The following is a 23949-nucleotide window of genomic DNA, read 5'->3' as shown; positions in this document are numbered from 1 at the left end:
GAGCGCACTTGTTTCTGTGGGTTCAACTTCTTTACAGAACCAGGAGGCCAGGGTTTTTACCGGTGGGAGAGGTTCTGTTCACCCCAAACCATGGATTACCAGCAGAAACTGGCTGAAAAACTTACCATCCTCAATGAGAGGGGCAGTGGGGTGTTGATACGTATGAACTACATTAAGAAGGTAAGGGGAAGAAGAAAGTTTCAAATGATGTAAGGGATGAACAAGACAAGAAATAAGGAACTTCTTACATTTCCTGGAATTTGTTTTTTAAATGAAATAAAGACATTTAATCAAGGTTTTTATTAAAAATGACACTACAAAGTAATAAGACAAGTCATGACTTGCATGCCGTTGTTATTTACTGGTACCTTATAAATATTTATTTTCATTTTTAATTAGAAAGATTAATCAATGTTGTTTAGCTACTATTGTTCATCTCTAAAACAATCAGGTTGTACAAATGTCTGTCTCATTGACAAACGTTTTGTTTATTACACGGTCGCTGAGAAGACTCTCACTCATGTGTTTCAATAGTCATGCTAAAAACTGCAGAAGTTCTTGAACCCACTCTGAGCTGACACCATGATCAGGTTCCAACAAGGCAAATTAATGTTAACTTTCTGCTATTTCGAACTGATTTGTCCTTCTGAGCTCAAACTGTGGGGAGTGCAGTTTGCAAACTGCAAGTGAGCTTCTTTCTCCAAAAAGGAAGTGCAAACAGGAAGTCAGCGGTGTCTGTCATCTGAAATTTCAGTTATTCTGAGCTGCAAGAGGTGACAACCAGACATTTGGTTGACACAAACAAAGGCAAAAAAAATCCCCAGAAAAATAAAAACAAAGACAGAAGTCTAACATATAAAATACTTACAATTTTATTAGAAATGTAGAAGATTGTTGTTTTTAGCTCATGGCTGATTTAAGAGAACTACTTGTGAAACGTTTAAAAAGAACGCTTGTAAAATGACTGGAGAAACACCATGTTTGATGTTCAATCTGGATTTATGTATTTGATGTGAATATATATTTTTATATACATAATTGATATTGATTGATGGGTACATGAACAGAAGGGGCAGCTGAAAGTGCCACTGATAATACTAGTGGCTGATGTGTTATTGTTCATTTTTATTAAGTTGATGTTTGCTTCAACTCTCCTCCAACACAATATATTTTTGTGTCAATATATTATTTGATGATCATTATGCCAAAGATTTATACTTGTCAGTGAGAGGGAACTGACATGTTTTAACTTTTATCTAGAAGTTGCTTATATCTAAAACATTCCTCATTGATATTTTAATCACTTCCTATAATTGCAACATTAATTATTTAATCATTTGTTTTCATTTTTTTCCTTTCTCTAGCTATGTGCAGATCCCAAGCTGCGTCCAGGCTTCCTCACAGATAAAGCGATGGAACCTGCTGTCAAGTATATCAATAAGAAATTTCCAAATATTGACTTCAGAGGAAACATTGTAAGCAGATTTAATTACCTCCTATGATATTATGTTTGTCTTCATTGACTTAGTTATTTGGGCATATAAATTCAGTACCTTTACTTATCACCAGTAATTCTTATTTTCAATATTTCAGCAACATCTGACTTGCATCCAGCGACAAAAATCTGAGGTATTGGCAGCCGCAGCGAGCTTCTACGACTCCTTCCTTGATGTCATAGAGTTCAGGGTAATTATATATTTTTTTCTTCCTCCTGCTCAGTGACATTTTTCCATAAATAAAATCATTATAACTTTTACATCACTTTGACTCTGATGAATGTTTCTTGAACAGAAATCTGACAAGTTATATGTCGTCCTTCAGTTTCCAAATGTTTGAGGCTGAAAAAAAAAACATGATTCTCATTTTCTCACAAGTTGTTTATTAAATCATACAAAGATTTTTTTTTAATTTTTTATCACAGGATAAAAAAAATCCCCAAAAAATCCAAAAAAAGCAAATAAGAACCTGAAAGAACCATAACTAATCAGATTTAAGTGGGTTTGCTTTAGATGTTGCAGTAACCTCGTTTGATCAGTAGATGATGCGATTACTGAACTGGTTTAGTTACTTTACACCAGGATGAATATAACAAAATATTGGAAAAATATTAGAGTTTGACTTATTTCCATTTGTCTGCCTGTCTGTCATGCATACAGTTGAGATAAAAAAAAAATCATTATTGTTATAAAAAATATTATCTCCTCACATTGATTTGGGACTTAAATTATTAAGTCAAATCCTCTGATGAATGTTTTGGCCTTGAAGAGAAGCCATGAAAATGTGATGAGAGGTGAATAATAACATTAAAGAGATTTATTCCTAATGCCAATAAACTATATATCACAGTTGTTTAGAAAAAAGAGCAAATTATTTTTTTAAATATTGCTTGAAAAAACTTACTTTATTATTGTCGTTACTGTTGTTCAAAAACATCATTCTCTGCTTTCATTTCAGGATCATGTTTATGAACTGCTGAACTCCATTGATGCCTGCCAGTGCTTCTTTGATATTGTATGTACCTACAGAGTTGCTTTGTCAAAACCTTAAAACTTTAAACATTGCCTCTTGATCTTGTGTGTAAGATCTCAAAAGCTAAGTTTTAAGGTAGTGTGGGATAAACTGAAGGTATGGTTACATGCTGCTTTTTTTTTCAATTTAGGCTTACAACTTCGATTTCACCAAAAGCTATCTGGATCTGATAAGCACCTATGCATCTGTTATCATCTTGCTCTCTCGCATTGATGACAAAAAGGCTTTGGTGGGAATGTTCAACTGTGCTCATGAGATGACCAATGGCAGCAGGTGAGAAAATTGCAGAAGGGATCTTATATCTGCATCACTGTTTCACTTCACACATAAAAACATGAGTTGTTTGTTTCATCAGGGATATTTTTTACACTTGAACGTTGAAATAATTTAATTTCAACCTTCAAATTAGTATTTATTGACCAAAACAAACCAGAGTTGCAAAACTCATTTACCTTGTTTAACTATAAATATAATCTACTTAATGTTTTAACTAAACAGTATTCAGTTAAACACTGTTTAACTGAAGCTTATACAGTGTTTTTGTATAAGCTTCATGAATAAAAAGGACAGAGCTTTTTATATCTCAATAGCCTTTTAGATCATTAATTCAAACTGGATTTAAAAAAAAAAATCTTTTGTATTTTGCTCTCAAGCTTTAATCATGTGTTTCTCCTTTTATTTCTTGTATTTCTGCTTGCCACGCTAAAATCCTGCAGCGATCCCTCATATCCACGGCTTGGACAGATGTTTGTGGAATATGACCATCCATGGAAGAAGCTGACTGAAGAGTTTGGCCCTCACACAAGGGTAAATTCAAGTCACATGTAGTTTTATTAAGCGTTGCATAAAATCGTAATGCATAGCATACCGAATGTTTGCATCTTTAAAGTTTTTTTTCGTAAATCAGTCTTTCGTCTTTTGTCTCATCCCTAGTCTGTGACAGCAGCATTGCTTTCACTAAAGATGGTCTACCCTCGGAGGAACCTGCCTGCAGAGCAATGGAGGAGCGCTCAGCTCCTCAGCTTACTCAGCACTCCAGCTTCCATGCTGGACCCGGCTTGCTGCGAAACTGTGAGTCCAACTTCCTGATCCTGTTACTTCTGCTGTTTACAACTGCAGTGACTTTACCAAAAATGGATACATGCAAAGTTTTGCTTGGGTGACTGGAGCACTTACATATGTTTTTGTTTGCTTTGTTTGTTATTTCATTAATTTTCACAGATATTTATGAATGTTAATTTCAAAAGTACCTGGTTCACCAAGAATCTTAATTTTGATTTAGCAAAAAGAAATATAGATAAAATAAAATAAATAAAATAAGAAATTACCATTGTGCTTAAATGGCATTTTCAAATATATTTGGAAACAGGATTATTTACTATAATTTAAAAATGTAAGCAAAGTAAACTAGAGAACAGACTTTTCAAAGTTTTCTGCAAAAAGTAATACAATGTAAGAGAAGTAAATCAGCCCTCTTACATTGAAGCCAATGAAATGTGTGTCATGGTGAATGTTGGTGATGAGGACCAAACGCAGCAGGCTGAAATGTTGTGTTGATTTAAATTTAATTAAAAAAGAAAAAGCAAAAAAAAAAAAAAAAAAACAGAAATTACAGAGAGCCCTTAGAGCCAGAGAAGAAGAAAAACACCAATCAAGGAACCAAAAGCCAACAGAGAAAACAAGAATGTCATAAAAAAAAATCACAGGCTTTAACAGGAGGAACCATAATAGCTAACGAGCAAACAGTTTGCAAAAAGGGAATAAATGTTTAAAATACATTAATTTTGGAGTAGATAAAAGATAGAAAGAGGTGACAAAGACGTTCAAAGGTTGAAAACTAGGAAATGGAAATCATAGCCCAAGTCAAAGGCCTCGATGTCACTGAGGGATGTGGGATGTTAAAACATGGACAGACCAGAAACTCCTCCAACATCTCATAGTTGAATGGGGGGATTGGGAGAACAACATCAGAGCAGTAGAGCACTGCGAAAAGCATTTCAGTGCAGTTATTTTAGCCAAAGGGGGTAGCACTAGCTGTTATGGGATAGAGTGTCCCAACTTTTTTCTTGGTTAAGAAACATGTCTTGTTTAATAAATAAGAGAAGGTTAATTGTTTGCATGAATGCAATTATATCACTTTATTTCCCAAAGATAAAAAGCACATGATTAGACATTAACATATAAACATTTCCTAATGAAGAACAGACTTTCACTCAGTGGGGATTCTTTTAACAGATTGTATGACAGCTTAATTTCTATTCATGACTCTCAGATAAAGAATGTTAATGTGTGTTGGTGTCTAATGAACTATTATCCCCACAGATGGCATGTGAATACCTGTCTATGGAAATAATGGAGCGCTGGATCATTAGTAAGTCATTCTTATTCTGAACGAAGCCTTTGTCTGAATTGCTAAATAATATAAGATAGGCTTGATGCAAAATCAAATTTCAAATTGAGATAAATAACCTTAGGAAGTTTGGGCACAACTTATAGCTCCATTTTGTTTCAAAGTCAGATGATACAGAAAAACATGTTAATTTAAACAGGTTTTCCTGAGATATTTTATTATCTATTTAGACATCATCAGGTAAAAAGTTTTTTTTAAAGCACTCAAAATAGTTTCAGCTTTCTAAAATGTATCTTCTATCACGACAGATTTTGACAAAATGGTAGTGAACTTAGATTTGGTTAATACTGTATAAAGAATTTAGACTATGTAGTGACTTATAGAAAAATAAGATTGTCAAACATTTTTGATCACCACTACTGATGTTTCTTCTTTAGTTGGTTTCCTGTTGTGCCACAGCAGTCTGAACACAAACCAGGCCTCCCAGGAGCTTTGGAAGATGGCTCTGCGGAGCGGCCTCTTCCTTAACCTCACCAGAGAAGAAGTCCTCAACATTCACAAAGTCTCTGAGGACCTCTTTGATGGCATGAAAGGGTACACAGTCTTCACCGATGATCTTGATTCTCTTAATATCAACCCATAGACAAAATGTGTTCAGAACCTTCCATTTCAATTCTGCTTCTTAATTCTCACATTGATCACTGGCGCCACCATGAGGACATATGACTTTATGCAAGTTTTTTTTTTTAAATATCATTAAATCCAGAGTAGGAGAACAACAAATTAGTTTTACAAAGTCACAATATTTATTCAGTTGTTTACTTTAGTTTGTTTCAGACATGTCTGTAAAAGAAAAGTCTAAAAGAAACAGAAAATATGTTAACAACATGCATTATCCACAGAGATTTGATTTCATTCAAAGCAAACATTCATCACTTCAGCCCTTTACACATGGCAAACATTTTCATAAAACTTTTGGTGTGCCATCCCAAGAGATCCCCATCTGACCACCATTTGAAAACTTTACAGAAATTGTTTTTGCTTTGATTGAATTGTTTTAGATTAGTATTTTAGAATTTTTCATATTTTTGGAGGAATGGTTTTACATCAGATCAGAAATTAATGGTAACATAATATGACAAACGCTTTTTGAAAATGTTTGGGAAGCACAGAGGCCATCATTTTTTAATCATTCCTCCCACATTGACAGCTTTGGAACATTACATTATGAGAGTGAAAAAAATCAAAGTTGACAAGCAATTATAAAAAGTTCTCTTCAAAGGAAAGGTGTGATAATGAATATGTTTTACAGATCACAGCACAGTTTGTGCCATATTTCTGCATTGAACATCTTATTATGTCGAAGTAAAGAGTATTGCCAGAGCTAAGTTAAGTCCTTCTATGAACCATGAACTGCTTGTCACTGCTTCCCTCTTTCTTAATCAGATACAGCAAACGCATTGCAGACATCAAGGAATGTCGTGAGCACGTTCTTGCCAATTGGTAAAAGAATATTCCCCTGTTTGTTTTTGAAACTATTCAGTGCGATGTTTTTAGGCTTAATGATTTGCTTTACTGTATGTTATCAGTGGAGCAATGCACAGAGAGCGGAGGCATTTTCTAAGAGTAGCACTGAAGGAATTGTTCAAAGTTCTGGAAGATGAACCTGGACTTCTTGGACCAAAGGTGGGAAATGCATGAGAAGCTGGAGGACTAAAGTGTTTCCAGTTTCCATCCACTGAAAAAGTTGACCTTTCCTAATATTCTCTTTTTTTTCTGCTCTTTGGACTAATCAAATCCCAAAGGCCCTATTTGTCATGATGGCTTTGTCATTTTCCCGTGACGAGGTCATGTGGCTCGTCAGACACTCGGAGAACATGCCAAAGATGAAGACTCTTGATGACTACAATGACAAGTAGGTGCCCAGAACGTTAACCCTAGACCGCTGCAACTACATGCTGTTGTTGCAGTCATACAAGCGTGCAGATATCTGTCATTGGTAAACTGAAGCTTTGTCTGTCAAAAGGCGCCATCTCTGGAGTAAATGAAGCGTATCTAAACTATCTGTTTTAGTTTTTCATGAACCCTCACTGAGATAATTATCATTATCTCAAGTGATGAACAAGAAGCTGCCAGAATAGGTCTGAGTCTAATATGTTTTTTCTCTGTTTTTTTTTTCAGTCAGATGGCTGAGCTGCTGTATTTTATGGAGAAGTTAAGAGGACTGATGAAAAAGTACAACCAAGTAGTCCAGCGCTACCATGTTCAGTATCTGGCACAGTTTGATGCCTTGCTTCTCAATGATACCATACAGGTACAGAACGTTAACAGCAGGTCCAGGCATGTTTTATAAGTCTCCAGGCCAAAACTGGGGAAAAGATAAGGATTCTGAACGAGGCATTTAATTGATTTACATCAGCAACATTAATGATGACTCTTTTTTTTGGTCTTTCAGAACATATATGTTTGTCCAGAGGAGGAGTCGGTTCTGATGAGCTCATTTGTCTCCACTCTTTCTGCTCTTTCTATTAAACAAGGTAATTCCCACAAAAACATGATCTAAGATGTGAAAATAACAGAAGCAAGATTTTTTTTTTATCCATACCAATTTATTTATTTTTTTTAACTAGTGAAAAAATGCTTAACTAAGGCAATTTATTTTAAAATTTAACAAGCTGTATATCAACACCATGCAGTATATCAACACCATGCATGTTAATAGAATTATTTCCAAAAACCTAAAAATAAAAGTAGTAGTACGGTATTCATTGAAGAATATTTCATAGGTTTTTACAATATCCTGGGATGAATAAATTTACTTTAAAGGGAAACATATTCTATTAATAGTTCATTTCATTTGACCTGACACGATTTTTCTCTCAAATTTAATTAATATGTTGAACCATCAGTCAGAGGAATATTATCTAAATCAATAATCTTGCTGGTTGTAATGATGTATCATCCCAGACTATAGTACCTATTAAAAGCATGACCTGCTTTGAAGTTGCACTTTTTTTTGCTGTTGCAAATCAAGCAGGATCAATAATAATTATAAAACAAAAACTTTAATGAGACAGGGAAAACTGATTTCTACACAAACAATAACAGTTAATTTGAAATAATTGACATAAAATAAGTGATTGAATAAACATTCACACTATTTTATAAACATGTGTTGTATGAGACATATATTTGAAAGTGTTTTTCTGTACAGTGGACAACAAAGAGGAGTTTGATTTCAGAGGACTGCGCATGGACTGGCTGAGGCTACAGGTTTCCTTGTTTAAGTGCTTTTTCACATGTATTTACAAAAAGAAAACTGAGAGTAAAGGTTAATTTTTTTCTAATAAGCATGGCTTGTAATTTGACTCCAGGCTTATACGAGTGTAAATAAGGCACCTCTTTCACTGAAAGACTATCCTGACTTGGCGAAAGTGATGAACATGATCCAGTTTCACACCAGGATGGTGGACAGTGTGGAAGAAATGCTCTATGAATCGTCAGAGCTCTCCATATTGTGGTCAGCCTCCGCTCTCTGTTCTTCTGCTTTGAGTTTTCTACCATTTACTGCATATTCAAAGGGGATATTCATTATTGTTTTCCCCAGCTTCTTTCCTCGTGTCTTTGAGAAGATGTTCACCCAGAGCAGTGAGGAGATGACCATGAAACGGTACCTCATGTCCTTCCCTTCTGTCTGTTCTCACTTCAGTCAGTGTGGACACCCACTCTGCCCAGAAGAGGTCAGTATTATGTCATCTGTTTGAAATCTCATGCTTGACAACAGTTGGAAAAATAAATTACTCTTTGTATGAAGGCTCATAAATTACCACCACAATGGTAAAAATTATTAAAACTAAAATACATATATTTGTTGTGAATTTTGTATTTTCAGTCAACTTTTAAAAAAAAAAAATTTTAAAGAATATATCTGCGATGGATTCTTAAAAAGTGAGAAAAATATTTATGACCTCTTTTTGTAAAACCAAACTCTGCCCTTGTTGGCTGTGTTTTTTGTGCAGACAGAGATACTGGAGAAGCGAAGTCTGCGCCTGTGTGTGACCTTCCTGGAGCAGATAGCGAAGCAGACGAGCGGTGTTGTGTTGGAGATATGTGCTGAGCAGCGCAATCTCAATGACCAGGTGGAGTCTGAGTCTATTTCAAGTTTCAGAAAACTAATTATTCAGAAGAGCTTGTTTCTGCCAAAGTCTACATCCACACTTAATCGAACTCACCACAACTTGGCATGTGTGTGTTTAGCTGGAGGCAGAGAGCAAACCTGGAAATTTCCAGAAGGATGAGGGAATTTTGCTGTATTCATTTTCTAATTCCCTGCGATGTTAAGATAGCACATTTTTCTTTTTTTTCCAGCAGTGTGAGAAAAAAGAAGCTGACTGTTCTTTTGTAGATCGGGTTTAATTCCTCTGCCTTATCCTTCCTTTTCTTTCTTTCCCCCTTTTCTCCTTCTTTGCCCCTATTTACATCATGAATAAGTTGCTGCCTAAGCACTGTGCTGAGTCCATCAGTGCTGCTCGCTACAGAAAGCAGAAGAAACCTTTGCCAAAGAAAGGAGAGGTTCAGAAAGAAAAACCAGGTGCTGAGAGCCTGAGAAAAGACCGGACGGTGACCACCAAGTGAGCTTTTACTACGTTTTCCTTCTAATAATAATGTTCCTGCCATTTTTTCACTGTGTGGCTCCTTAAAAACATTTTAACGCAGCAGATATTTGAGGTGGTGGAGGTCTGATTTTCAGAAATGTACAGCATAATCAACCCAGTCAAACAGATAAACCACTTCTGCAATACAAAATTACCTTGACGCAGTTCCACTTTCTAGAAAAGTTTTATCTTTTTAAAAATAGAACCATAAAAAATTCGACACTGCCCACTTAGAAAGTTTAAATATGTAAACTATTTACTGTTAAAGATGGCTTCAATTTTCTTCTAACAAACAGAAGAGACAAAACTATCTCCTGATTTTATAAAACAGATTTTCAGATGAGATTCCCTTTACATAATTCAAACACATAAATCCAGTGACCTCATTAATGTACTAATCAAAGTATATTTCGGTATTTACTCTCATTATGTAAAGAAGTAATACTATGTTTCTCAGTGATTTAAATATTTGTTGCTAAAGCACACAATTCAGTATTTGTCAAAATGTGAATTTTTTCTCCCAAATCCTTCTTTATAAACCTCTGACACTGAATAGAGTAGAAAATTACTGTTGTCATGTTGTCTTTTCTTCTGTGGCCAAACAATGCTGAAAAAAAAGTTCAAAATGTTATAAACATGATCATTTTAGATTTTTGAAAGAGATTATTGAATTTGGTTTCAAACCATTAAAAGCATTGATTATTCTTTTTTACTAATCTGCCAAATCAAAAGCTACAAACTCTGATCGTAACTTTAGCCAACCTCAATGTTTAGTCATGTTATTTCACCTGGGGGTGAAAAATCAACCCCAGGACTCGCCTACATCATACTGATTAGACATATCAATAAGCAACTGAAAAAATGTTTAAGGGGAAACTAATTTACAACTTTTACTTTAAAAAGTGCTCAAGTCGCAAACTGCTAATTTGCCACCAAAACGCTTTTGATGTTGCTTATGAGCATGAGATGTAAAATGGCTCAGTCATGAACAAAATTTGTAATAAACTCTACCACCTTGTTTTGTTGAATATGTCAGATTTAAGATGTGTTTTGACATTTTCAAAAGATTTGTTACTCTTATGGTGCCATTTTTTTTTCTGTTGTTACTAAAGAGGCCCTTACCTAAAAGACATAACGTCGATTTACAGGAGATTACCCCAGTTTATTAAAATAAGAAAGAAAACCCCGCTGCCCATTATATATAAATGCACTGCACAAATTTACTGGCAGTGTTTTATTTTACTGTTTTTATAGTTTGTTACCCTTTCTGTTTATATTTAACCACAACCTAAGTGAGAAATTTAAACATGTTCTTTTTTTTCTTGTCCGTCTGTTCAGTTTGAAAAGATGCTCTCAGTTCTGTGTTTATTACCTTATTTGTGTGTGACAGAACATCAAAGCTAAAGTCATTGTTAAAATACTTCTCCTGACCTCCTCGAGAATTGAAATGTCCTCCCTGTGTCTCTCTATCTTCTAGCATGGACAAGTTGCACATGATGCTGACAGAGCTGTGCTCCTCCTACAGTCTCAGCACAGACATTATGGTTTTTGAGCATCTTGTCGTTCCAACAGAGTTCCTCCTTTCCCAGCTGGAGATGCGTCTGACAGAGTAAGACTAAAACCTAGGAGAGTAAAGTGACCTAATGAATCTTAACAATGGTTATAATGTCCCGGAAGTAACATTTTGCTTAGTTGTCCACTAAGCTCCCTTGTTTAAGTCTCCCACTCAACAAAGTGATCGATAATATAAATAAATGCTTTAAGTATATACAGAAAGAATGAAATATTGTGTGGTTCATAGCAGAATGTGACATGGTGCCCTTAAACTATTAATCATGTTTCATTCTTCTAAAACTATCAACCTTTTTTATATGTACTGTTTCGTTCCTTTTCTTTCATTCATGTCCAAATAATCTGTCAATGGGGAAAATGTTTTTCCTCAGCTCAGTGATGAAGTCTGGTTTACTTTATAAATCTTTCACGTTAAGCTGTGTTAAACACACCTAAAAATCTAAGCAGAGATCCCTGATGTCATTTCTTGGCTCTTCCTGTTTAGGTTCTAACAGTTTGTTTAAGCTTTTGGTCCCAGGGTGACTTAATGATTCTCTGAATATGTTCTGTTTTGTCTCTATGTCATAGTTGATGACTATCTTCCTTGTCACATCAAAGTTGATTCCCTTGAGTAGCAGCATTCTTCCAGTGAACGACCTCTGTGGTTCAAGCTATAAATAAAATAAGTGAGAGAAAGTGAGAGAAAGCCAGGCCTCGACGAAGAAGTAAACTAATTTTCTTAAAGTGAAGTGAAGGCCCAGTGACTTTCTCTGCCAAGCCACCATCGCTCGTCTCACCACGTTTAAGATCCCATCTGAGAACTGTCAGCATGCAGACAAGTGACACTGTTTAAACATGTTTCTCCAGAATCATCATCAAGATGACCAATTACAACCAGACCACCCAGGAAATAACACGTCCCTCTGACCTGCTGGCAGGGATAAGATCCTACACAGCCAGCATGCACAGCCTCGCAGGCTACATCAACCTGGATGTCACCCGGCTGGTGAAGAGTGTTCTGCTGCAGCAGACGCAGCCGCTGGACTCCCGCGGAGGAGCTACGGTTACACACTACTACACAACGTGGTGGGTGTGCAGCTTCTTGCTAAACTGTTCATTACCCTTTGTAGTGTGATTTCACATCCATTAACAATATTTCAATGGGGTTTTATTTGACTGTTCTACACAAAGTAGCGCATAAATGAAAGAGAAAGGATACATATTTTGCAACTTTTTTTAAAAGGACAACTGAAAGGTGTGGCATGCATATTAATTAAGCCTCTTTCACTCACGTACATCTAAACAAAATGCATTGCATCAAATGGCCTTAAGAAGACACCTAATTAGTAAAGTAAAAGGTCTAATTGGATTCATTTAATCACAATATAAATCCTGACCTGCCTATTGCCTTCCTATGCAATTCTGCTCTCCTCTCATTTCTTTTTAGTGCTCCTTCTGGGTTTTCTCCCTGTGACATGAATCCCTCTGGTAGAATTTCAACTTGGTCAATCATCGAACAGGAGAAGTTATGAAAGATTATGCCAATTTTACAATTGTAGTTTGCCTTTAGTTTTAGCAAAGGCAGCAGAGGAAATGAACAAAGCCTTTCAGTCCATGTTGGCTATGCTACTAAATACTAATAATACATTAATATCTAATGTCTACCTCATTCTGCTCTGGATTCCTCTCCTTGAAATGTTTTTTTTTTACAGTGCAGGCAATTTATGGAGAGCTTCATAATGTGCAACTGGCACATTATATACATCATAGAGTTGGAGGCTGTGAAAAAGGAAAAATACCCTAAATACCAGAACTTCAATGGAATGGTTTAAAGTTTAGATCAAAGCATAGTCAAGTATTAGATTGACCCAATCAAAGGTCACATCTGTTTACAACTGAGCATTGGTGCCAAGACTGACAAAGTTTGATCTTTTCTGGAAAGAAAAAAAAAAGACTATTTCAGTTTCACTGTGTGAATCCTTAAAGAAATACCCAAAAGACTCGCAGCTGTAACTGCAACAAAAAGTGGTTCTACTTTCACACCAACTCTACAAAGAATTGCCTCCGGGGAGTTGAATATAAATGCAAACCACATTTCTGAGATTTTGATTGTAAAAAAATCCTGTAACTTTTCTTTATGAGTTTTGTACTACTTTGTGTTTGTCCATTACATATAAACCCCATTAAAACAAATGAAAGTTTGAGGCTGTCACATCACAAAATAAAACATTTTTTAAAGGAAATGAAAACTTTGCAGGGCTCTGTAGGTGTACTTTATGCATGTGGATTCAGATAAATATTAACTGTACCCTTAGCTTCTCTACCATGTTATCTTCTGAGTCATCCAGAGAAGTGATCTTTTAATTAATGTATTCATTTCAACCAGTCTTGTAAAGATCAAAAGCATTTTTCTGCTTTGTTATGTTTTGTTTTCCACACCTCAGGTATCTGGAGGCTCTTTTACGTCAAGCGAGCAGTTCCTTGATCGTCCAGTGTCCTACGATGCAGTGCTTCGTCAGCCAGACTCCCGACAACGAACTAAACTTCAGAGCAGAGGAGTTCTCAGACGTATCAGGTCAGGCTGCAGAGCTTTAATGACGTGCAAATATGAAATATTAATCTACTGTCAGTAAAAACCAAAACAGAATATTTTCTGGCAGCACATTTCAATAGTCTGTCTCTTCAGTTTTCATTGCTGAAGGAAACTTTCTACCGCATATTTCCAGTTAAGCTTTAACACAAAAAAAACAAAAAAACCTGACATTCAACCCATTAGTAGATCAGACGCAAACCTAAAGATAAAAGACAAAAACGTTCTGCAGTGCTAGTGAACATCATCACAGTGATGATTCTTGCCTGAAGTACTACTACCCTGAGGGATGCCTTTCATCTGATCTCCAGCCCAATAATCTTCACACGGGCAAAGTACAACCCTTTTCCCAGGCCAGCACCAAAACTGTATCTTTTCAATGTGTAAACATTATCAGCTGAAAAATATAAACCTGTTCAAATCTATTTTTATTTATTTAACTTATAAATTAAAAGGCAACCTTTTCACTTATATCCTTACATGGATTATATTACACAAAATACACTTTTTGCTAGTTTTTTTTTTAACTTCCATTTGGGTCTCTACTACTTCTAGAAACAGTCCAAATGTTTTTTTGGTGTCTGGAGAACAAGCCATTTCAAAAACCTTGCAATTATAACATCACAAATGCTAGGTGTCCTTCATCTAGCAACCATAGCAGACCTGGTCAGATGGTTTTATTACTGTCTGGCTATACAACAACTTCTGAAAATGGCAAGTATTTTGCTGTTGATTTTTTATTTCTTTTTATTTCCTTTATTTAACCAGGTAAGCCCCGTTGAGATATAGATCTCATTTTCAAGAGGGACCTGAGCAGAAGTCTGCCATACACAGCAACCAACTATTACTAAAAAAACACACAAAAAAACCCCCAGAAACCAAATCGTCTGCTTCTGGGTCTGACTCAGAGTCAAGGAAGTTCTGTTGCACAATCATGCATCTGTTTTCACCCATTTTCATGCGTACGAAAGGGCAAGTCCAAGGTTGAGTCGGGGGGCCGAGGCCAGAGGTCCTAAAACAGCTCATGCTTAAAGGAGATCAAAATAGGCAGAACATAGAGGGTGAAATTTTATTTCTATCATGAGAATGATTTTATGCAAAACAATTTAATGAAAATGTTTCAATAGAGCTCCTTTAAGGCATTGAGTTATTATTAGAGGGTGCATGGCCTTCTTACACTTTCTTTTTCTCTCAATTATATCATTGGAAAATAACAAAATAAGCACAAGAATAATTTTTTGTTCGTTTTTGTCTTTTTAATAGTTATTTAATTCGGGAAGAAACATTCTGTTGCGTTACCAAAAGCCCACAGGTTCCAGAAATGACTCACAGTTTGCAAAAAGCAAAACTTCAGATGTCTGTCAATAGTGTGCATGTAAAATGAGCTCTGTTGCTCAATAGGATGTGGAGTTTGCATTTGTGTTGGTGTGCATTGGTTTCTTTCTTACCGCTTGTCAGCTTATCCTGACATTGCCTGGTTTACATAAATGTCGTTGCCTATTATTTACCATCCTCTTCTGGCCCTTCCACATAACTACAATAGCTTCACTTGTGTCTCTCCTCCACACAGCTTCTCATTCCACCTCCACAATACCTCAAAGCAGTGGTTGAGCTTCCCATGAAGGCTGTATTCACTCTACTGCACACGCATTTTAATGTTTACACTGGCAAGCTTGAACATTGCACATGCATCACAAGGACGCCTCTATGCTTCGGTAATGCCTCCACTGCTTCTAGAAGTGTTGTCATTCCTGCTTTCTATTTTTACTCTTCCTCCCAGTCCAGTCCATAACCTACTGTATTACATTGGTGTAGATCCTGAGTTATTTACGACATAGCAATCCTGAGAGACACGTATGAAGGCAACTTCTCTTCTCTTGATACCTGGAAGATGTTTCACCTCTTGCCCTTCCTCTTCGGTTCAGTTATGAAACTAGATTTCAGAACAGACACACTGATTAGGCAATAGAGATCACTAACGTCACTAATGAGGCCACATGAGACTGTGGCCCTAACCTCTATTCATTTCCCTCCAAGTGTTGTTAACTCTGGCGATTCTAACGAGTTCCCAACACTGCTAGCATGTGCACTGCTTTGGTCATGTTTCAAGGTGTGAGGTTCAATGAAACAGCCTGAGGAGACGAGTCAAGGCTGCACTGTAGATGCAAAAAATTTTGAACCTTAGGTCATTGTGTTTGTTCACGATTGGCTTTTCAAGTTCTTCACAGATTGCTTTTTCCACTCCTCTCTCAAACCAATTTGTCTTCCCTGTCCAAATGTGTACATTTTTGTGTTCAAGTGATTGCCCTCTGTCCTTGAGATGTAGATAAATTGCTGAACCCTAACCTGACGAGTTGGAGTGTTGCACTATCATCTTGCATAGCTATGTTTTGTTTCTCCAATGCAGAGGGCTCAACATTATTCTCCAAACTGGACTGCATATACCATACCACTGACCTTATGTTTGGGTGTTTTGTCCCTAAGGTTGAAGTACTCTCCGTCTGAAAGTGTTACCAAGATTTAAAATGTACCAAAATATTGTGTTTAGAAAAGATTCTTCTTAATTTTTCCAACATTCCTACCACATGTCTGCATACATGTGCAGACATATATGTTCTTCCTATAAGAAGAACATGTATGCTAATATTCTTCTGCCTCCTCTTCTTCCTTCATACACTGGCCTTAGTTGACTGTTTTCTTGAACTTTCGAATGCTTGAACATGTGCATTTGCTTTCTTGATTGTATACTTTTTTTGTTGTTTCTGTTCCTCTTTGTGGGGACCTGTTTGGCTACACAGTTGTATAATTATGAATCTGTTTGCAGCCATTTTCACATGCAGGTTTAAACGTTGAGTTAGTTGTGACTAGCAGCAGCACATTTGGGTTTAAAGTGTAAAGTGGCCCTAAAACAGCTCATTCCGAACGAAACTCAAAACAGGTAGAAGTGACTCATTATCTAAGGGGGATTTTGTACAAAAAATATAATCAACATGCTTTGTATAGCCCATAGACCCATCCTAGCTGTTGAAGGAAGCATGATACCTTCCAGGAAAGGCTTCCACTCCTTTGGCTACAATTTTAACCTAGGTGTCATCCATATATCTAAACCCATGACCAATTGATGTTCCATCATATTAGTTCAGTGCTCTGCTTTTCCCTTACTAAATGTAGAGCTTAGTCATAATAGATGAGAGTAGGGAGTAGGTGGCACATTGACTCTAAACCACACATGTACCAATCTATATTCATTGTCTTATTCGGCTTGGTGAAAAGTGTAAGAGCTACAGTTTTCTCGGTTCATTGATTAAGCTGCACTCCCTGATCAAATTTATTGTGTGCAAGGTGAGACTGGGAGTCAAGTTCCTTATTGAATTTATGTGAAACAGCACATTAGGAAACAGTGTCACTTTACTGGAGTTATAGCGAGGTAAGTCAACCTTTGTTCCACCATCTCTGAACAGCGTAATTGTTAACTTAATCAAATGTTTTCTACAGAGTTACAGGCCCTGGCAGAACTTATTGGTCCATATGGCATGAAGTTTCTAGGGGAGAACCTGATGTGGCACATTACTTCTCAAGTCAGCGAGCTGAAGGTACAGTGTGACGTGAAATAAAGATAGTTAGGCTAAAAATATTTAGAAAAAAAAAATTCAAATAGTCGACAATGGGTGATTCTATTCATCGGCCATTGTTGATGAATAGAAAAACTAATATTGGCCACCGAGGAATTGAATGTTCCAGAAAAAAAAACTTTAGTTTAAATATACGCAAGAAAAAACATGAATGTTGATGAAAGGCATAGATTTAAAATATTAAAATAAAAATATTCACTGACGTTGTGAAACAGGAATCCAAACATTTATTAAGATTATAACGCCAAACGTTGTCACAAAACGTGACAGAAGTCCTCTGAGATACAGGTGGTAAATTTATGGGATGCGCGTCCCAGAGTCTAAGAGGTCAAGCCGAACTCTTTTCCATTATCGAAACGGTATCTCTTGGGTGCAGACTCATCTTTCTCAGGTGTGTATTCCTGTTAAATGTGTTTGTAGAGAATCTACATCCAACATATGACATCTTATCATTTTTTTGAGCCTTTGAATCACAACTAAGACCTAATAACTATCAACATATTTTTAAAAAGATGGGTAAATTCTGAAACGGTGCACTGTATTGCCATACATTATCCAGTAATTTGAAAAGACCATCATAAAATAAAGGCTTGACTCTGCTCGTTTAGTGCCAAGTGCTGTGGTTACTTACAGTATCTGAGCTCCAATAATTTTGGCTTTTTTCTTTTCGTCTATGTGCACACACTTAAATCAGTTGATCAAACTTACTTTGATCAGCTGCTCTGAAACGGAAAACTCTCATCATGCTCCATTTCAGAGGTAATCAGCTTAACGTTCAGTGCTTCGCTCAGATTGTGTTAAACCTGTTTTTTTTCTAAGTCCACTACAATGTTACTTATATGGACAAATATGTGGTTGAGGATATGAGCTCAGAGACAGTAAGTTGTTCCCTCCTGACAGTCTTAGAGGGAGTTAATTGAACTTCACTCAGTGGAAAACTTTACTGATAATGATTTTCATCTCAATTTGATGTGCCAAATCTTTATGAGCCTACAAGGTTTTTGCTAAATAGTTGATTCCTACATATAAGAGAGCAGTTAATACCATCTTCCCCTGGGATTGAAGCAAGGGAATACTGTTAAAGAAATCAGTCAAAGCTATGACTGTTACAACTTTTCATACCTCAAACTTGAAGGTGGTGGTTTTATCTCTTTTTTCACTTTATTCTTATCTGTCAGAAAATGGTGATTGAGAACATGGACATCCTGGTACAGATGAAAAACAACTTTGACAAGCCCGAGGAAATGATCAATCTAAAAAAGAAGCTGACAGGTGAGAAGTGGCGATGAGGGGATAAGAGAGAGACTTGTGAAAATTGAGCTGAGAGACACCAAGAGGTCAGCTGAAAAGCAAGAGAAAAGAAGAAAAAGATGAGAAGGATGTTCACAAGAGCTTAAACGTAACTTACATGAATGTGTGTTAAACACTTTTTGCAAATTTTGTTTATGCTCTTTCTCATATGTCAGCTTTTGAGGTTAAATGATAAGCAAATGATCATATCAGATGTCTACTACTTGCATATTAACCCTCTCCAGGCAGGTGTTGCAGATTTGCAACACCTCAGCCAGTCTTTTCAAGTAATTTGAGCCTGAGAGGGTTGATAGAAGATGCTAAATAACACAAGTTGTTTCACAATCAGCCATACTGCTGGATCTCACAGCCAGTGTGTCTACATGCAACCACCTTTCAGACATACTGATGAGTTTTCTGTGCTCTTCCAGGAGGAGAAAATGTCCTGAAAAGGATGACCATCATCGGAGTGATCCTCTCATACAGATCCATGGCAATGAACTGCCTGAAAGATGTAAAGTTTTTCTATCATAAAACTGATGTTAGAATTGCACCTAGAATACTGCTAAAATGATTTCATTTATATTTTTCTATTTAGATACAAATCAGCTATAAGACATAAACCCTGAACATCAATTATGCAAACATTGCATTAGTAAATGTCAGAAATGAAAGATTTTAAACATTTTCCAATCATCAGGTTATAAAGATTTTATCTTTGGTGTTTTTTCAGAGTAACCAAATAGCTTAAGTAACCATAGAGCCATTGTGGTTTGGTTACCACAGCACCTTCACACCAACAAAGTTTTAGGTGCAATCTTTGCTGTGCAAGCCTTTCTGTGCATGTTTTCCTCATCTTTTCAGTACATTTGCTCTCTTTTGGAACATCAATTTAAAATAAATATTATATATGAGAACAGGAAAACAATTTTAAATAAACAACCAGTATGTTTGGTGCTGCAACAAAATGTATGGCCACTTAAATTTGATTTTTTTTTGTTTTTTTCCATAAAGCCTAAGTGGTTGTATGTGAATAAGGAATCTGCCTGTTACATTAACTGCTTTTACAGTCAAGCATGATCAAGTCTTTTGCATTTTTGTGCAGTAATTTGCCCAACCTGTTGAAGGGTTGTCAGAGTGCTCTTGTAGTAATTTTGGTGAAGCAAAATTATTACAAGATCTTACTTGTAATAATTTTGGGGTAAAATGATAAGCAAATGATCATATAGGAGCAACTCTCCTATGTACAATGACTCTCACTTTATATCTTAGTAGTTTCAAAGCTTTAAATTGCTTTGTAACCGTCTCCAAACTAATAGATGCCTTTGACTGCTTCTTATCTGGATTGAATTTCTTTATTAAGGCGTATTTTGTTGCTTTGTCAACATCTATTTGCCTACTTCATGTTGTCAACCAAATTTTGTAAAAGTGATTTCTTGATTCTCCAGGTCACTCTACACTTGGGTCTTTCTAAATTTAACTATGGTTATTCAAAATGTAGTCAAACACAGTTCAAAATATGACAAAGAGAAAAAAATGAAGAACTCTTTATATAGTCCCTATAGTCCTAGTACTTTCTCGCCACATTGCAATAAGATTTTTTTTCTTTTTTGTGATGCTGTAATCTAGATCCTGCGGAAACACTGTCCGTACCTGATGGCACCCATTGAATGTCTAAGGAACTTCATCTCTCCTGAAACAGACATCAAGGTAATAACTCCTGTATTTAAGTTGGCTGATTTTTTAAAAAAAAGGCATTCATAAGTAAAGAGATGTAATAAGGAGTACAAATTCTTAAATGTTTAATCTAAGCTAATTAAACGTATTTAAAATTTCTTCCTAAGAGCCACAATGAAAGTGAGATGTCTTTTTGCAGAACGTAGTGTTGTTATGACGCAAAGAGCATCTAAATAATGGATGATATTTAACAGCAAATTTGAGTTTGGAAGCCTGAGAGGAACGAGATGTATCAGTTCTTCAGTACCCACCAAACTGAATTCCTGATTTCCCTCTGGGGCAATCTTCGTGACTGTGACTCATGAACTCTCCTGCCCCCTACTTACGTCTGCCTTCTGAGTGAGGCATGACAGCCGTGCCATAGCCTGGGCCAGGATAACCCCAAAGACGTCAGCAGCTCTCTCATGCCTCCGTGAGAGAGAGACTGATCGTGGCTACAGCGCTGCACTCTGAACCACATCAGTGGAAACATTCTGCCTAGACAGGCTGACTTTGCATGCAACCAGAAATAGGCCAAGATCAAAAGTCTTATCAAGACAAAGACACCTACCACTGATTTATTGACATTTTGTAGACCAAAGTATGTGAAAAGGTGTGCTCACTTTTCTGAGTAAATGTGTAAATTCCAGACCCTCTGACTGTTTTCAGATGAAGGGGATAGTCCAGCGACACTCAAACCTTTAATACTTTATATTTGAACCTTAGTGATCTTGACAAGGGAAACTGATGACCGTGAGCGGTTAAATGAACTTCCTGTGAATTTTTTATTTACATTTAAAGGTTTGAAATTTGTATGTCGATGCTCCTGCAGGTGACTCTGAGTATTTTTGAGCTGGCTTCTGCTGCAGGACTGAAATGTGACATTGACCCTGCCCTTGTTGCAGCTATTAGCAATATGCAAACAGGTAAAATGTTTGTTCTCCTTTTTTACACAGCATACCGTGCTACAAATAATTAACTTAATCAAGGACTTAACACTTTTATTGTGTCAAAAACTTGCAGATAACACATCAGTTGAAGAAGAGTTCAAGCTGTCTCGTTTGTTACTGGTCTACGTCGCTGTGTCGCTGCCTACCCTGGCTCTGGACCCCAACTCCTTGTATAGTCAAGAACACGGAGGTGCAAAACCACTTGCTCATTTCAGAGGCTGTCGACTTTGCTTGACAGTAATTTCTCACCAGACAGACAAGTAAACACTAATCAGTTGTTCCTTGAGTAATTATTCACCAGCTGCTGATAGTGTATAAAAGGGGTACTCCACCCTGAAAGACTAGCATCATACTTTCCAGTCTGACACGGTCCAGAGCAAAGCCCGTACGTTAATAAGAAACACATTTTGTTGAGAGGCTTTCGTTTACAGATAACTCTGGCTGACGTGCATTGATGCAGTTACTCCTGGCATGCAGCCCTGATGACCCTAACTGCTTGGCTTTGAGCCTAGACTGAAACATTAAGAGCAGCAAATTACCAAGATTTCTATCATACAGTGGCTTTAGTCTCTGATTATTTTCTTTGTCCTTATTTTCCATTGACATAAATGAAATAAATTAACCCTGTGAGTCTGTGGAAATATGCTCAGCAAGCTTCCTCTGAAGTTACAAGTCATTAAAAAGATTTCTCCAATCACTCCAGCCAAAAAAATATCATCTACCCACAGCGTAAGTGGACCACATTCTTTTCCAGTCATTTCTGGTGACAATTTTTTTCTTTTTTTTCTTAGGTCACAACAACAACATCCACTGTTTAGCTGCAGCAATCAATCAACTGGCTGCTGCCATGTTCACTGTCCAGAACAAGAACATTGAGCAGCAACTCAAAGAGTTTCTCCTGGTAAGCAAAAACATTCCTTGGAGCAAAACAATTTTTTGATACCCATGGGTACTTACAAGGAAATGTTAGGGTACTTCTGCAGTGTTTACAGGGTGCAAATTGGGCTACTTAGGGTGCATTCACACTCGCCCTGGTTTGTCTGCTTTGATCAATCTCTGTTTTTTTTTTTCCTTTGAAAGTCTGTTTTGTTTGGGAAGCTATGAATGCACAATCAAACCCCTGATGTGGACCAGATCATCAACCTCTGGTCTGCCTTAAACCCTGGGATTCAGCTCAGTTGAAGTAAACTCTGGTGTCGTTTGAATGCATATGTGAATGCCAAGTGAAATGGAGATCGCTCCCAAAGCAGGAAGCGGACTTTAGCGCAGGACATTCTGGATAAAAATCTAGTGCTCGCAGACAAAATGGCTTCTTGTGCCAAAGATGAAAGATAAATTCTATAACTGCTCCAATCTGACGCCACTCCATTTTTTGCTTACATTTTGTGAATAAGGAAGGTGAGCTAATGTCTTTTTCAGAGGTCTTTGTGTCGTTTTCTTGGTACAGTGCCACCGCAACTGAGGGGGTAAACAAGTTGCTCAAAGGGTTTGTTTTGTTTGACATAGCGGAGTGTATCAAACTCTTGTAGGTTACATTTAGACTAGGTTACTGGTTTACTTTGTACATTTCAGTTACCCACTGAGGTATTACCTGTAGTGGTACTTACACTCAGCTACTTACAGTGCTCCTTTTAGTTAATCAGAAATACTGTTTGCAGCGTAATCCTCTAAACTATATCCAGATGAAAATGATTAAAAATGAAAGCCACGAAATAAATCAAGTGTCTTCAATAATGGGGCAACAGTCATTATAGACTCAGATTGGTTTTATTGTGTCGTACTGCTTATACACTAAATTTGAATAAAGCTTCAACCACTTCAATGAGATAAAAAAAAAATTGGATGTTTTTATGTACTACCCTAAAATATTTGAGGTAAAATAAAAGAAGCTTTCTCTTTTGACTCATTTCTTGTCATGATCAGTATCAAAAACTTGTTCTAGTTCGTTGATGTTTCTCTTTTTTACCCCTGTGTCTTGCTACAGCTAGCCTCCTCCACTCTGCTTCAGCTGGGACAAAACGTGGAACGAGTTGAAGTGAAAAACCGAGAGTCCATCTACTTGCTCCTGCACATGGTGAACTGGTAATCTGTATGCTGCTCTAGAAATCATAACATTGCTTGAATGAAACAATCTTTTCGTTTCTGATTGATCTAGGTTGTGGAAGACTCTCCGTTTCTGAGCCAAGACATGCTGGAAAGCTGCTTCCCATACGTTCTTCTCCGAAATGCCTACAGGGAGGTGCACAAGGCTGTCTTCATGCCTACGGCCTGAAGACATTTTGTCCAGATCCTTTGCTTACCCAAAATATTATTTTCATACATGTATGTTTAGCTTGCATTTCCTTTCTGCTTTGGATTCACCCATGTCTCTATGTTGGCTAATCATAACTTTGACTTTCGATATGTTGATTGCTGAGAAAATGCATTTTATTTACTTACAGTAAAACGTTAATCCATTTTAATTTGAGTTTAAGACAGACATATGCAATGTAACTGTCATTTGGGTTGAATAGGTATACAGCTTTCCTGTCTCTAATATCATCTTAAATTATTTAAAGCAGTAAAACAGGTATGTTCTGCACAAAAAATATAATTTTTAATATTTTATCTCCAAAATCATTCACAGTGTTTTTTTTTTGTTTTGTTTTTTGTTTTTTTATGAATAAAGCGAAAAAGTGACACATAA

General features: G+C 36.6%; 1 protein-coding gene across 1 annotated transcript; it reads left to right on the top strand.

The window, feature by feature from the left end:
- The first annotated feature begins 3 nt into the window (after positions 1-3).
- On the top strand, positions 4-23949 carry nckap1l (NCK associated protein 1 like). The gene is made up of 31 exons (XM_055027441.1): positions 4-180; positions 1365-1475; positions 1594-1686; positions 2455-2511; positions 2660-2802; positions 3246-3336; positions 3463-3600; positions 4852-4900; positions 5317-5473; positions 6326-6382; positions 6469-6565; positions 6685-6794; positions 7061-7193; positions 7335-7416; positions 8094-8152; positions 8254-8399; positions 8487-8619; positions 8899-9018; positions 9371-9510; positions 11012-11143; positions 11953-12171; positions 13530-13660; positions 17171-17268; positions 18486-18579; positions 19029-19111; positions 20227-20307; positions 21146-21239; positions 21337-21453; positions 22055-22164; positions 23248-23337; positions 23419-23949. The coding sequence occupies exons 1-31, from the start codon at positions 91-93 to the stop codon at positions 23533-23535; spliced, it is 3372 nt and encodes a 1123-aa protein (XP_054883416.1). The 5' UTR covers positions 4-90; the 3' UTR covers positions 23536-23949.

The sequence above is a fragment of the Poeciliopsis prolifica genome, unplaced genomic scaffold (genome assembly GCF_027474105.1).
Source record: "Poeciliopsis prolifica strain line A6 unplaced genomic scaffold, Auburn_PproV2 SCAFFOLD003, whole genome shotgun sequence".
Taxonomy (NCBI): Eukaryota; Metazoa; Chordata; class Actinopteri; order Cyprinodontiformes; family Poeciliidae; genus Poeciliopsis; species Poeciliopsis prolifica.
This window is presented reverse-complemented; position numbering and strand designations above follow the sequence as displayed.